The sequence below is a fragment of the Hylobates moloch genome, unplaced genomic scaffold (assembly GCF_009828535.3).
Source record: "Hylobates moloch isolate HMO894 unplaced genomic scaffold, HMol_V3 SCAFFOLD_1, whole genome shotgun sequence".
NCBI classification, from domain to species: Eukaryota; Metazoa; Chordata; class Mammalia; order Primates; family Hylobatidae; genus Hylobates; species Hylobates moloch.
This window is the reverse complement of record NW_026652276.1, coordinates 10,387,876-10,402,259: the sequence shown is the minus strand read 5'-3', so window position 1 is coordinate 10,402,259 and position 14,384 is coordinate 10,387,876. Positions and strand designations below refer to the sequence as shown.

Here is a 14,384-nt window from a genome sequence, read left to right as displayed (position 1 = left end):
TAGGCACCTGTAGTCCCAGCTATTTGGGAGTCTGAGGCAGGAGAATCGCTTGAACCCAGGAGGCGGAGGTTGCAGTGAGCCGAGATCATGCCACTGCACTCTAGCCTAGGCAACAGAGTGAGACTCCATCTCAAAAAAAAAAAAAGAAATTACATTCCCCAAATAGGAGGCTGGTTATATAAATTATGATATATTCACACAAAAGAGTACTAAAGATGATGTTTTAGAAAAATATGGACTGACATGGGAAGAGCCTCACAATATATTGCTAAGTGAAAAAGCAAATTATAGAACGGTGTGAATATAGCATGCGAGCCATTCAGAGTGCACCCAAGCTAGTATTTTTAAGTGTATATTTGCATATTTTTTAAAGATTTTTTTAAAAATCAAATGTTAAGTGGTTGTGCTTAGATATTGGGAGGGCAGGTCATTTATATATTCTATATATTTACCTAATTTTTCATGAAAAACACTTAGTGGTTTTATAATCAAGAAAAAAAAGGTTGCAGATAAACACATTTGCCATGTGCATTGGGGCTCTCCCACCCCACCTCAGCCTAGCATCAGCTGCGCCTCCCTGGCCATTTTCTTCCCACCTAAACCTGCCCCCTTCATTGGTTCCAGATCCTTCTGTCTCCCCGATCTCTGTGCAATCCCTGGACACATCCTTTGCTCTGTCTTCATCCTCCCCTCCCACTGCCTTCCTCGGGCCTATTGACAGGCTCTGGGGCTCTGCCTCCCTCCCTCTCAGGACCTGTCTGGCTGTGTCCCTGCCCCATCTTCCTCTCCATTCAGCGATGGCCAGGCGATGACTTCCAGAGGGTATTTCTGCCAAGATCACAGGTGACCTTCCAGTTTCCAACCCCGGAGGACACGCAGGGCACATTGTTCCCACTCAGTTGCCAGCTGCTGACCCCTCCTGGGAGTCATTCCACCCCAGTCCCCATGTGCTGGCCTCGGCCTCTCACCCCCTTCCTCCCCGGCGGCCCCAGCGAAGGCCCTCACTCCATCCTGCCTGTTCCCTAGTTTCCACTACTCACTGATGATACCCACACTCAGCCCAGATACCCAGATATGTCCCTACAGCACCCCAATTCAGCGTTTCCTAGAAAGACACAGCTGCCATCTGAGTCCCCTGCTTCCGGGCATGACATGAGTGCCCACAAACAGCCAAGCCAGAGTCCAGCAGGTTTGCACGCTCCTCCCACCCCGTCCTGCCCTCCACCAGCCTTCACGGCTCAGGGAGGTCCTCCTAACAGTGTTCCCTGCCACCGTCCACCTTCCATGACCATGGATGGAATGATCTTTCTAGCAGGAAATGTCATTCCTTTGGTTCTTCATTACTTAGGGATCAAGTTTAAATCCCGGCCTTACAGAGTGCTTCTCAATTGACACCCCTGCAACAAGCATCAGAGCCCCCCAGGACACCCTGCCCCCTCCACGCTACTGTCGCACAGGTCTTTTCAGGAGAGGGAGGTAGGGGGCATCCATATTTTGTGATGTTTTAAATCTTTCTGTAAAAATGCAGCATATATATATATATATACACACACACACATATATATATACACACACATATATATATATATACATACACACACACACACCGTATGTAGATATATAGATTTTTTTCCCCTCTTCACCTTGCTCATGATGTTACTTCTGCTGGAAGACCTTCCCTCTTCTGGCACCTGGCAGACCCCAACTCAAGAGTTCAAAACTGAGTTGGCTAGGAGTGTGGTGGCTCACGCCTATAATCCTAGGACTTTGGGAGGCCAAGGTGGTAGGATCACGAGCTCAGTTCAAAACCAGCCAAGTCAACACAGACCTCATCTCTATTAAAAAAAAAAGACTGATTGCCCACCTTAGGAAGACTTTCCTGCCCCCCTCAGGGTGGTTACATGTCTCCTTATCTTTGGCGTTGGGTTGAGCCATGTGAATTTCTTTTTTTTTTTTTTTTTTTTTTTTTTTTTTTTTTTTTTTTTTTTTTTTTGAGACAGAGTCTCACTCTGTTGCCCAGGCTGGAGTGCAATGGCGCAATCTTGGCCCACTGCAACCTCCACCTCCCTGGCTCAAGCGATTCTCCTGCCTCAGCCTCTTGAGTAGCTGGGACTACAGGCATATATCACCACGTCCCGCTAATTTTTATATTTTTAGTAGAGACGGGGTTTCACCATGTTGGCCAAGCTGGTCTCAAACTCCTGACCTCAAGTGATCTGCCTGCCTTGGCCTCCCAAAGTGCTGGGATTACAGGCATGAGCCACCACGCCGGCCAGACATAATGAAATTGACATTCAAGAGCAGCCATTTGCAGGGTCCAGCCCTAGGCAGGCACGAGCTTGTCGTGTGTCCCTCACTGAGCCCTTGTTGGAGTAGGTGGCCCATATCTCCTTGTTGAAGGGGGAGCAAGTGCTCCATTGCCTTACAGATAACTGGAGGCCTTCTTCGGGGATCTGTGGTCAACGTTGACCCGATGAGGCTGTCCCAGCCAGCTGGCCCTCGCACCTGGCTGGATCTGGTGCAATGATGCTCTCAGCGCTTGTCTGCTGGGCGAGGGTGTCTCCCCCAGCTTGGGTGCCGACATTAGGCACTGCAAAGGAGCTGTTCTGCACACATCCTTTAGGTAGTGTTATAAGAAAATAAGTTCTAGGCCAGTCACAGTGGCTCACGCCTGTAATCCCAGCACTTTGGGAGGCCAAGGTGAGAGGATTGCTTGAGCCCAGGAGTTCGAGACCAGTCCTGGCAACATAGAGAGACCTTGTCTCTACAAAAAATTTAAAAATCAGTTGAGTGTGGAGGTGCCCATCTGTAGTCCCAGCTACCCCAGAGGCTGAGATGGGAGGATCACTTGAGCCTGGGAGGTCAAAGCTGCAGTGAGCTGTGGTTGCACCCTGGCACTCCAGCCTGGGCGACAGAGTGAGACCCTGTCTCTAAGAAAAAAAGAAAAAGAAAGTTCTGCAGTCTTGTTCTTGGCCAACACTTGCCACAGCTGACATGACATGTTATGTCTTCTCTGGTTGGATTCGTCCCTTCATTCATCTGCGTCATCCTTGGAGAAACCAACAGATCCGTGCCTTACGTTGTTTGCTTGAAATGTCATGGTCCCATGTCACCCAGGGTCGTAAGACGTAATTGTGTGTTAGGAATACACCATGCCATGTATCACTGTGAATACAGAAGGGGGCTAACAGGAGCAAGGGGAGGCTACTGCCTCACAGGGTCAGCCTCCTGGCTCCTGCCAAGACCCTTTAAAAGGTCTGATATGCTAATGATGGTTTAACAGGACTTTGAGGCACCGCCCCCTTCTGTATTTGTGATGCTGCACGGCAGTCGGCAGTCCGAATCTCCTGGCTGGCTGTACTTACTGCCGTTTTTCATGTTTTTCTCCAGGCTGGAAGACCATCACACACCTCCCCAGACAGCCCAGCACGCCAGAAACGGCCACCCGCAGGCCCTGCCAAACGCTCACGAGGCTGTCTACAGGGAGGGCAAGCCCAGCACCCCAGAGTCCCGCGTCTCCTCTTCATGTAAGAACATGGGCAGCACGCTGGGTCATTTCTAGGATTGTGATGTCTAGAACCTACGCAAAATAGCAGCAGGAGTGGCAGACGCACGCCTGCTCCTGGGAAGCCCTCTGGTCTCAGCCACAGCCCTGTGTCACAGAGGATCACGGGATTCCCAGCCCACAGCCAGACCCACACTGGGCTGGTCCTCTGCATCCCCTTCTCGGAGCACTGCCTGTTGTCCCATCTGGGAGCGGGGCAAGATTTCTGACTGGTGAAAGCCAGCTTTAATGTGAAACTTCGGAGGAGGAATCCCGGGCTGATGTAGATCTGTGACTCTGATTCTGATAGCTCAGATTCTGGTGCAGAGGAGGCCAGCCGCCTGCTGGAAGGCTGGACGGAGGCAGAAATGTGCAACTAAGAGCACAAACAACTCTGGGATCCAAACGCCTTTGAAACTTCCAGCTGAGTTAACCAGAGGCTGATGGGAGATAAAAGTATTTTTTAGATGCCAGAAAAAATATATATACTTTGAATCAGAAATGTACAAAGTATTTTTTTGATTTTTGAAAGGAAATTAAAAGGATTATGAGTAGTTCAGATAAGACTCTAATTTCCATTTGAGTAGGAAAAACAACAGAGGAACAGTTGGATTCCTGTCTGAGAAACATCTGAGAACTTCCATCTGCTCACAATTGGATTCAGACGCTTCCAGGCCCAGGTGCAGAGCGGTAGCCAGTGACGAGTCAGCAATGGCTGGGTTATTTGCAACCCCTGGGTCTCTTGGTGATGAGCAGTTTCAGAGGTTTTGCCAGCAGTGATCATCAGTTATTTTACATGTGCTTTACTAAAGCTGTAAATATTAATATGCTCTCCAAAGGTGAGCAGCTTGGTAATTTATCCAGAGAATTCTGCTGCCAGGGTGGAGGTCTTAAGGGGGGTCTAAAAAGTTTTGCCAATTTGACTGAATGTCATTGAGTTAAAACATTTCAAGTTCTTAGGCCGGACTTCCTAAAGGCTCCACAGTACATTCAGGGTAACGTAGCGGTAACATCCTTGCCTTACCAAAATGACCACTAAGAGGCTCTTTATTTTTGCACTGATTGGACATGCCTTTGGGAAGCTGTCATGCTGTTACCTGCAGGGCGGAGGCACTTGAGGTTGGCGTGGATGGAAATGGCCAAGGAGCAGCTGCTGCGATGTCGATGTTATTGTTGTTTTCACGAACAGTTTACTTCAGCCCTGACAAAGTCTGGGCCCAGGCACGTTCCGGGTTCTCGCATGAACAGGGTGGGCACCCGCCAGGACACTCAGCCTTGGTGGTCATGGGCGGTTGCCAGTGCTTCTTCCTAGGGAGGCAGCAGCTGCCCGCCAGCCCCCCAGATGGACCAGCTGGAGCCAGAGCAGTGCTTTTCCCAAATCCTGCTGAGACCGTGTTCTGAGTGTCCCTTCCTTAAGCCTGCTCCTATTGGCTCAGCCTGGCTGGGACCCAGGACACGGACCCGCAGCCCTGCCCTTCTCCACCTGCCAGAGACCAGGCCCTCCCTGGCCCTGCCAGGCCCGCTCTGAGCCTCAGGCCAACACCCCTAGTCCTCCTTTTATTTTATTTTATTTTACTTTATTTTATTTTATTTTGAGACAAGGTCTCACTCTGTCCCCCAGGCTGGAGTGCAGTGGCCAATCATAGCTCACTGCAGCCTCACATTCCTAAGTGATCCTCCCGCATCAGCTTCCTGAGTAGCTGGCACTACAGATGCACCACCATACCAGGCAAAGTGTATTTCTATTTTTTTGTAAAGAAGGAGTTTTGCTGTTGCCTGGGCTGGTCTTGAACTCCTAGTCTCCAGTAATCCTCCTGCCTGAGCCTCCCAAAGCACTGGGATTACAGGCGTGAGCCATCAGGCCTGGCCCTCTTAGTCTCCTTTAAAATCCTTTTACTTGACAAAAAGTTCTTCCTTTGGAAAAACCAAGCCCCAAGTGCAGTTTCCTCTGGGTCATGAGTAAGCCTTTGCCACACCTGGAGTAGATTCCATTCTGACTTACCATCTTTCAGACAGGCCTGCCCATGGCCTGCTGCGTCTCCCCAATTGGCCTCCCTGCCCTTCTCCCTGTCCTGTCACCTACCTCTGCCTAAGGGATGGGTGGCAAACAGCCCTCCGCTTCTGTGCTCCATCTGGGCTCTGCAGATAAGGGGACTGTGGTTAAGTCCATTAAGCCAGGGGATGAGTGAGGGGGAGGAGGATGAGCAGCAGGGACAGCAGGGAGTGGGCAGTGCTGGGCTGGGTGTGGGCACACCTGCGCCATGTTGCCTTCTGCTTCATTCCTTCCCTGCTCAGGAGCTTGCTCTGACTTCCTGCAGACAGTCCTGCTTCTCCATCCCTCCCCTCCACTTCGATTGATTGATTGATTGATCGATTGACTGATTGATTGATTGTAGAGAGTGGTGTCTCTGTGTGCTGCCCAGGCTGGTCTAGAACCCTTGGGCTCAAGCGATCCTCCCCCCTCGGCCTCCCAAAGTGCTGGGATTACAGGCATGGGGCCCCCTCCACTTCCCTTCTCTTGCTCACCTTGCCCCAGGCCCATCCTGGCCCCAGGCAGCGCTCCCCACAGGTCTCCTTGCACACAGCTCGCTGCTGAGTCTGGCCTGTGCTGGGAACTAACGCCCCACCCAGAGACCCCATGGAAACCCCCACCTTCACGTTGAGTTTCTTGAGGAAAAGCCTTTGCACTTTGCGTTCAGTCAGCACCGCAGGGAAAACTCATGAGGAGGAACCTGTTGGACCCTCAAACTGCTTGATCGGTTGAATGCGGGGCCAGAAAGTACATTCTAGGCAAAAGACAGCCCCAAATGCCAACAGGAAATAGTTCCCAAGGGAAAAGGCCAATAATATGACTTAGCATTTTGCAGAACATTGGCCTGAGGAAAGCTATTCTCATTTCCCCACCAACTGGGACTAACTTCAATATCAAAATCACATGCCTTGGGACTTCATAGCCCTGGGAGTTAAAATGCCCAGCTCTGTCTGAAATGGACCAGCAGGCAAGAGATACTACTGTCCCAGGAAGCCCCCAGTGCACACCCATGGCTGCCCCATCTCCTAGCTCCTGGCACTCTTAGTTAGGGGGTCTCTTGTTCTTTTTTTTTTTTTTTTTTTTGAGATGGAGTCTCTCTCTCGCCCAGGCTGGAGTATAGTGGTGCAATCTTGGCTCACTGCAAACTCCGCCTCCTGGGTTCAAGTGATTCTCCTGCCTCAGCCTCCTGAGTAGCTGGGATTACAGGCATGTGTTACCACACCCGGCTAATTTTTGTATTTTCAGTAGAGACGGTTTTACCATGTTGACCAGGCTGGTCTCGAACTTCTGGCCTCAAGTGATCTGCCTGCCCCAGTCTCCCAAAATGCTGGGATTACAGGCGTGAGCCACCGTGCTCAGCTGGTCTCTTGTTCTTGGTGTGACCTCTGAAAGTCTTCAGTGTGGCCTGTGCTGAAGGAAGTAGGAGAGGAGAAGGAGACAGTTGAACCAAGGCCACCTCATGGTCTCGGGGCACTCCAGCTCAGTTCCTCCTTTTTGATGACCTCCCCGTCCCCTACCCTCACACGCCCTGGGAAGCTCCTGCTCCTGGTCCTGGAGGACTTGCCTGCCATGGGCACAGCTTTGTGTCTCCACACATTGTAATGGGGTTCCCCTGCATGTAGCCCAGCGATTCGGTGTGACTTCACTCGAGTATTCTCTTGTACACACCTACGCTTTGTCTCCTGGCCTTATTCTAAGCACATTGAGCAGGTGCCACCTGTCCTGAAGCTCTATTTCTAGACCCAGATCCAGGTGGAGACCGCCCAGTGCCACCCGCTGGGTTCTGGTATCAAAAATAGATTCTCATTTGGGTCAAAAGAGAATTATCTGGAAGTCAAAGCCCCTTGCTACAGGAAAACCTGCAGGGAAGATCTCTTTATATTTAAGATTAAACAGATCACATTGCAAAGCCGCAGAGGTGCTGCTAAAATGAAAGAGCTGAGAGGAGCTTGGCCTAAGGGAGTCACAGATGCAGCCTCTGTCACAGTGTCGCTGCAGCAGTGACATGGACCCCTTCAGCTGTAGGAGAAGAGGAGAGGCGGGGTAGGGGAAGGAGTGCGTGGCATCTGAGATGCAGGAACATCTGTTCCCAGGCCCTTGGGGAGCCCTCCGTATGGTATGATGCTATCTGGGATTCTCCATCTGCTTCCCCGTGAAGGGCTCCCGTGTGTCCCAGGTGGCCTGGTTCTCGGTGGGCATCAGCTACGGCACCAGTCACTGGGAGTGAGGGCACTTCCTGGCCACCCTGGGTATACCGAGGGCTTCAGCATTAAGGAGCCTTGGGCTGCTCAGTGAGGAGCACCCTACCTCTCAGGTTGTTGGTTTTAGCAAATAAAACTACACACCACCCAGTTACATTTGAGTTTCAGATAAGCAAATGTGCCTCCACGTTCCATCTGGAGGCGCCTAGCCGTGGCCCAGGGAGACAATTCGTTGTTCTGAGGGCTTTCCAGAGGCTGAGGGGTGCCGGGAAGGCTGAGCGGCCAGGGTGATCTGAACCTCCCTAGACTGTGCCTGTCGCCGCCAGCAGTGTGCCTGCCATCCCCCGCTGCCTGGCAAGTTCCCGGGCTGCACGAGTAAACAAGTATCCCAAGCCACAGGCGCCAGGGAGCCCGCAGGGCCTGGCCTGGGGTGCGTGCTTTTCTTGGCTTTCCAGCCCAGCCCAAAAGAGGGCATCCTTAGAGGGGTCCCAGAGCAGATGTGGACTGAACTTTCTCTCCTCCTCCCCAGCAGCCATCATCACCAAGCCAGAAGAGTGGCTCCCAAGAGGACGCCAGGAAGAGCCTCACCCGGCCCCCATGGGGACCCCCCGCCAGCCAAGGGAGACACGCCAGGACCCAGGCAGTGGAGAGACCACCAGGTAAGGGGGATGTCACAAGGCCTCGAACCTTACTCTCAGAGCTCTGGGAGTGGGCACCCCACGCCGGATGCAGAGCACCCAGGAGACCTGGAAGGTTCCTCTGAGGCCCAGCCTCTGACAGGGGAAGCTAAGGAGCAGTGTCAAGATTCCCGGCGGAGTGCAGCTGCCACTCCTGGCCACCTCGAAGGGCTGTCCTGCCTGAGAGCCAACGGTCAGACGGGAAGGACACGGCACTCAGAAGCATGCCCACGGGACTAGTTTTCAAAACTGCCGGGGCTGGGTGATGGGGTGACTTAGGGACAGTGTCCTGTCAGCTTTTTGCATTTGGAGGAAGTGGGCTGTAGGGCAGAAAGATGGAGAAGGAGGTGAGTAAATGGTTTGGCTCAGAGGTCATTTCCTGAAACAGAAACTGGGCCTCCAGGCCGGGGCATGGTGACGCACGCCTGTAATCCCAGCACTTTGGGAGGCTGAGGCAGGAGGATTGCTTGAGCCCAGGAGTTTGAAACTAGCCTGGCAACATAGTGAGACCCTGTTTCAAAAAAAAAAATCAGAAAACTAAAAAAAGAAAAAGAAAAAAGAAACTGGACCCCCAAGCAGAAGAAAAAAAAAAAATGGTGTCCTCTCTTCCACTGTAGCACGTGAGCACAGACTGGCCCTGTGGGTTATTAGGAGTTCTTTAGGGTCTAGAAAGGACCTTTCCAATCTCGCCAGCTCTTTCTTTTGGATCTGGAGAAGACTGCTCAGGGAGAGGGGCCTGGCCTGGGTCTCAGACCCTGCCTGTCCCTGACTAGCAGGCACGCCAGCTGCCCTTCACCACTTCCTCCTGGCCATGAAGGAAGCCAACCTCTTGCGGTAAAATACGGGGCTGGAGCAGGCTCAGCTTAGTTCTTGGGGCCCCAGGAGAGGACAGGCAGGAAGACCGAGCAGAACCTGCACCCACTGGTGGAGAAAATCGAGAAAGAGGCAGGAAGAGAAATCAATGGGGAGTGGCAGACAGGAGGAGGATGTAAGAGAAAGGGGGCGCAGACGAGTGTGCTGAGCTTCCTTGGGTGGGGATGGGCTAGAAGCCGAAATCGGAACTGTGGGAAGGATGGGAAGGACTTCAGGACCTGGGCTAGGGAAGGGTGGGGGCAGTCCCAGCTATCTTTAAGAAGCAGAGGGGTCAAAGGTGGCCGCATTATTGGGGGAGAGGCCAAGCCTCTGGACTCCTCCAGTTCCACTGCCAACCTGCCTGGGGACCCAGGGACCTACCTCCCCTACCTGGGCCTCCTCCCCTCTTTCTGTGGCTGAAGAGGAGCTTGTCAGCCAGACCAGGGATTCTCAGGCTCTCAGCATCCCCCTGAAATGGGGACTCAAAATGAGAGACCTCTGAGGAGTGGGCCAGAGCTATCTCATGCCCCCAGTCCAGACTGGATCCTCCCCTGCGGTTCAGCCAGGCCAAAACTACGCTTCCGGTATAGCCCACTTCTTTTTACTTCCTGCAAATGCTGAGTTCAGTTTTGAGGCTCTCCACTGGGGACAGCCCTCTCTCCCCAGAAATAACTGTTTTCACAGTAGGTAGGCAGCTGACCCTGAGGGACCTCATTACATCAAGCAGGGTTGCCTAGCTGGCCCCCCAAGATTCTATTGGGCACAAAGACCCCTCAGGGTCCAGCCCAGAGGTGCCCTCCCCTTGGTATCAGTCACTGAAGCCAGCTCTTATTTTAAGCCTGGGGGTTCAGTGTGAGGAAGAAGAGGATGGAAGGAAGGAGAAGTACAAGTTGTTCCATCTCCCCCTTCTTCCCTCACTGGCAATGTCATCTAGAATATTATGGCATTCTAGATGTGAGATATATATACCTCATATGTATATGGTATACCTCATGTAGAATGCCATAATATTCTGAATCACAAGTGGCCATCTCTTGTCAGGCTGACTTCAGCCCTAATTCAGGTCTCAGCGAAGCATCCCTTCCTCCTGCCTGACCCCTAAGTGCAGGTCACGCCCTTCTGCCAGGCTCACAGGAGCCACAGTCCCTCCACGGGGCGAAGACCCCACTGTGTTGTCATGTGGCTGCCTCTCACTGCCTCAGAGACAAGCACAGTATGCAGGGCACAGAGAGTGTGCAGGGCCTGCTGGGTGTACGGGGAATGCAAGGCTGCAGGGAGTGTGCACAGTGTGCAAGGTATTCAGGAAGTGCAGGGCTGCAGGGAGTGTGCAAGGAGTGCGGGGAATGCAGGGCATGCAGGAGTGTGCACAGAGTGCCAGGAGCGCAGGGCGTCTGTGCTGTGCTTCTGCGCCTGGCCTAGGTGTTAATGAACAAGTGGGAGAAAGGGAGAAAGAGTGGTTCTCTATGTGGCTTTGGTGGGGAACGTTTGTCCCCTCACCTTCCCTGAGCTCTGTTCTCTTGCTCTTTCAGGTGAGGTATCACACCCAGAAGAAGAATTGGTGGATGGGCAGGAAGCCCTTGGGGCAGAGGTCTGGGTCAGTGGTAGATTGAATGATGGCACTGTTTACTTAGCCCGGCTTTCAGGTGTTTTAAGGATAATGGCTACTCAAGCTCTGTGCCAGTGACTTCCAGCAACTGTCTTGCTGTAAAATTACTTTCTCGGAGGCTGGGGAATAAAAGTCTAGACCTTCCTGGCGCAGTGCCTCACGCCTGTAATCCCAGCACTTTGAGAGGCCAAGGCGGGCGGGCAATGAGGTCAAGAGATCAAGATCATCCTGGCCAACATGGAGAAACCCCGTCTCTACTAAAAATACAAAAATTAGCTGGGCGTGGTGGCACATGCCTGTAATCCCAGCTACTTGGGAGGCTGAGGCAGGAGAATCGCTTGAACTGGGAAGCAGAGGTTGCAGTGAGCTGAGATCGCACCACTGCACTCCAGCCTGGACGACAGAGTGAGACTCTGTCTCAAAAAAAAAAAAAAAAAGCCCAGACCCTACAATCATGGTGCCTTCCCCCAACCCCCATGGTGAAATGTTCCTTTTCCTTTTCCTTTGTCATCTTCTTAGACTCCTTAGATTAAGCAGCAGGAGAAAACTAATGTTGACCAGGCTTTAAAGATGTATTTATTAAGAAACAAATGCATTTATCCTGCAAAGAGCCGTAGTGCTCCCCATGAAATATGTCAGTCCAGACCACAGAGGCTGAGTTGCACCCTGGAATGTGCAGGAAGGTGATGGCAGGGCTGCCTTGACTGTTACCTGTCAGTCCTTCTCAGCATGGCCCTGCCACTCCAGAAGAGCAGCCCCAGCCAGGTGCGGGGTGCTTGTGCCTGGAAGTTCACCTCCACGTGGCCTGAGGGCAGGTGAGGGAGGGGGCTCTGTCTGAGGAGCTCCTCGCACCCAGGCGCAGGACAGGATCAGAAGCAAATGTCAAAGATCTTGTCCTGCCACAGATGAGAAGTGATTCTTTTGCAAGCGCTGTGACTTTTTTTAAATGAGAAGAGATTGTACGTATGTCTACATGTATGCCTTTCCCCTCATGTTTGTCCCTGAGGATGGACAGCAGCTCCCAATGACACATTCATGCATCCAGCTAAAGAAACAACACATGCTCGTGCCTGTAATCCCAGCACTTTGGGAGGCCAAGGCAGGCAGATCACCTGAGGTCCAGGAGTTTGAGACCAGCCTGACCAACATGGTGAAACCCTGTCTCTACTAAAAATACAAAAATTAGCCAGGCGTGGTGGTGCATGCCTGTAATCCCAGCTACTCGGGAGGCTGAGGCAGGAGAATAGCTTGAACCCATGAGGCAGAGGTTGCAGTGAGCCAAGATCGTACCACTGCACTCCAGCCTGGGTGACAGAGCGAGACTGTGTCTCAAAAAAAAGAAAAAGAAACGACACATGAAGCCCCAGGAGGCCGAGGAGCTTGAGACGTGTAGCCCGGTGTGTGCCCATGGCACGGGAGCTGTGTGTGCGGCTGGTTCCTATCTGCCTTTATCTGGTGTATTCTGTTCTGGCCCGTTTCCCCACCTCTGCCCCTTTCTGGGTTTTCTCATAATCCAGATGAAATGTCCGCAGCAATAACTGAGAGCCGGTTATGAACCCTCTGGGCAGAGTCGCCTAGGGGCCCTGAATGCTTTTGTTTGGCCTTAATGCAAACAGAAGGGACACAGGATCCTCCGCTGGGTGATGCTTAGCAGCGGGATTATGACTCAGCAGCATTCCAAACACAGGGAAGATTCAGCATCTCCTGAGGCATTTTATGGCTCTTCCCTCTCAACACAATGTTCCTATTGATACGCTGAGATCATATAAGGGCCAGGCTGCTCTAATAAACAATCACCTACCTTGCAGAGCACCTCCCAAGTTTCCCGTATATCACCCTTTACATTTTTTCCAGGACCCAGTCCCATGCGTTTCTGCGGCACATGACTTCCCCTATGTCATAGGTGACTGCCGTCCTGGACTTCCTTTCTGCATGGTTTCTCTGCTCTGCCCTAATCTGGCCTCATCTCAGGCCATTTCCTGGCCCTGGCTCCTGGCTGCCTCCAGGCTGCTGAGCTCACCATGCTGGGGGGATGGAGGGCCCTGAGGCCACCGGGGGCTCAGCTGACACCAACAGCCATCCACCCCACCTCCCACGCATCCTTCCTAGAGCAGCTGGAGCGTCCAATGACAGGGGCCCAGCCTCCTAGGTCAACACAGGCACCGCCTGCAGCAGCCCCCAAGGTGGTCAGGGTGCCTCATGAGGTGGGCTCTGCCAGGCCAAGGGGCAGCTCCCTGATGCTCTGCCGAGGGCCACTTTCTTTCTTTTTTTTTTTTTTTTTTTTGAGACAAAATCTCGCCCTGTTTTCCAGGCTGGAGTGCAATGGTGTGATCTCGGCTCACTGCAACCTCTACCTCCTGGGTTCAAATGATTCTCCTGCCTCAGCTTCCCGAGTAGCTGGGATTACAGGCATGCGCCACCACGCCCAGCTAATTTTTGTATTTTTAGTAGAGACAGGGTTTCACCATGTTGGCCAGGCTGGTCTCGAACTCCTGACCTCAGGTGATCCACCCACCTCGGCCTCCCAAAGTGCTGGGATTATAGGCCTGAGCCACTGCACCCGGCCACGAGGGCTATTTTCTCCAGTGCCAGTGGGAGGGGCCAGCCAGAGGGAGCCCCAGTCTGAGAAGGCTCATTTCCCACCCCTCACAGTCATGTCCTAGGGAGAGGGAGACAGGCTTAAGGTGTATTAGTTAGGACTCTCCAGGGAAACAGAGAGGCTGATTTTAGGGAATTGGCTCATGTGATTGGAGAGGCTTGGCAAGTGCAAAATCTGATGGGGTAGGCCAGCAGGCTGGAGAGTCAGGGGTGAGTTGCAGTTCAAGTCCAAAGGACATCAGTTGGCAGAACCCCTTCTTGCTCAGGGAATATCAGTCTTTTCTATTATGGCCTTCAGCTGACTGGATGGGGGCACTCATGTTATGGAGGGTGATCTGCCTCACTCATAGTCCACTGATTTAAATGTTCATCTTGTCCTAAAAAGAACTTCACAGAAACATCTAGAATAATATTTGACCGAATATCTGGGCACCATGGCCTAGCCAAATTGACACATAAAAATAACCATTACAGGCCAGGCACGGTGGCTCATGCCTATAATCCTGGCACTGTGGGAGGCCAAGGTGGGAGGATCTGTTGAGGCCAGGAGTGTGAGGCCAGCCTGGGCAACATTAGCAAAACCCCACCTCTAAAAAAAAATAAAATTTTAAAAATTCGGCCAGCCACAGTGGCTCACGCCTGTAATCCTAGCACTTTGGGAGGCCGAGGCAGGTGGATCACGAGGTCAGGAGATCGAGACCATCCTGGCCAACATGGTGAAAACCCATCTCTACTAAAAATACAAAAATTAGCCGGGCGTGGTGGCGGGCGCCTGTAGTCCCAGCTACTTGGGAGGCTGAGGCAGGAGAATCACTTGAACCCGGGAGGCAGAGGTTGCAGTGAGTCGAGATCACGCCACTGCACTCCAGCCTGG

At 52.4% G+C, this 14,384-nt stretch overlaps 1 protein-coding gene across 3 annotated transcripts in view; it reads left to right on the top strand.

Annotated features, from left to right (window-relative positions):
* The window catches only part of ARMC9 (armadillo repeat containing 9), a 168,847-nt gene extending 157,816 nt beyond the window's left edge, over positions 1-11,031 (top strand). For 2 of the 3 annotated variants that reach the window (XM_058437383.1, XM_032753916.2), the window contains 3 exons: positions 3,391-3,527; positions 8,307-8,436; positions 10,836-11,031. In XM_058437383.1, the coding sequence (XP_058293366.1) occupies positions 3,391-3,527; positions 8,307-8,436; positions 10,836-10,839 (271 nt within the window). In that variant the 3' untranslated portion in view covers positions 10,840-11,031. The remainder of the gene's footprint in view (positions 1-3,390; positions 3,528-8,306; positions 8,437-10,835) is intronic. The other variant, XM_032753920.2, reaches the window with a different exon arrangement.
* The last annotated feature ends 3,353 nt before the right edge of the window (positions 11,032-14,384 follow it).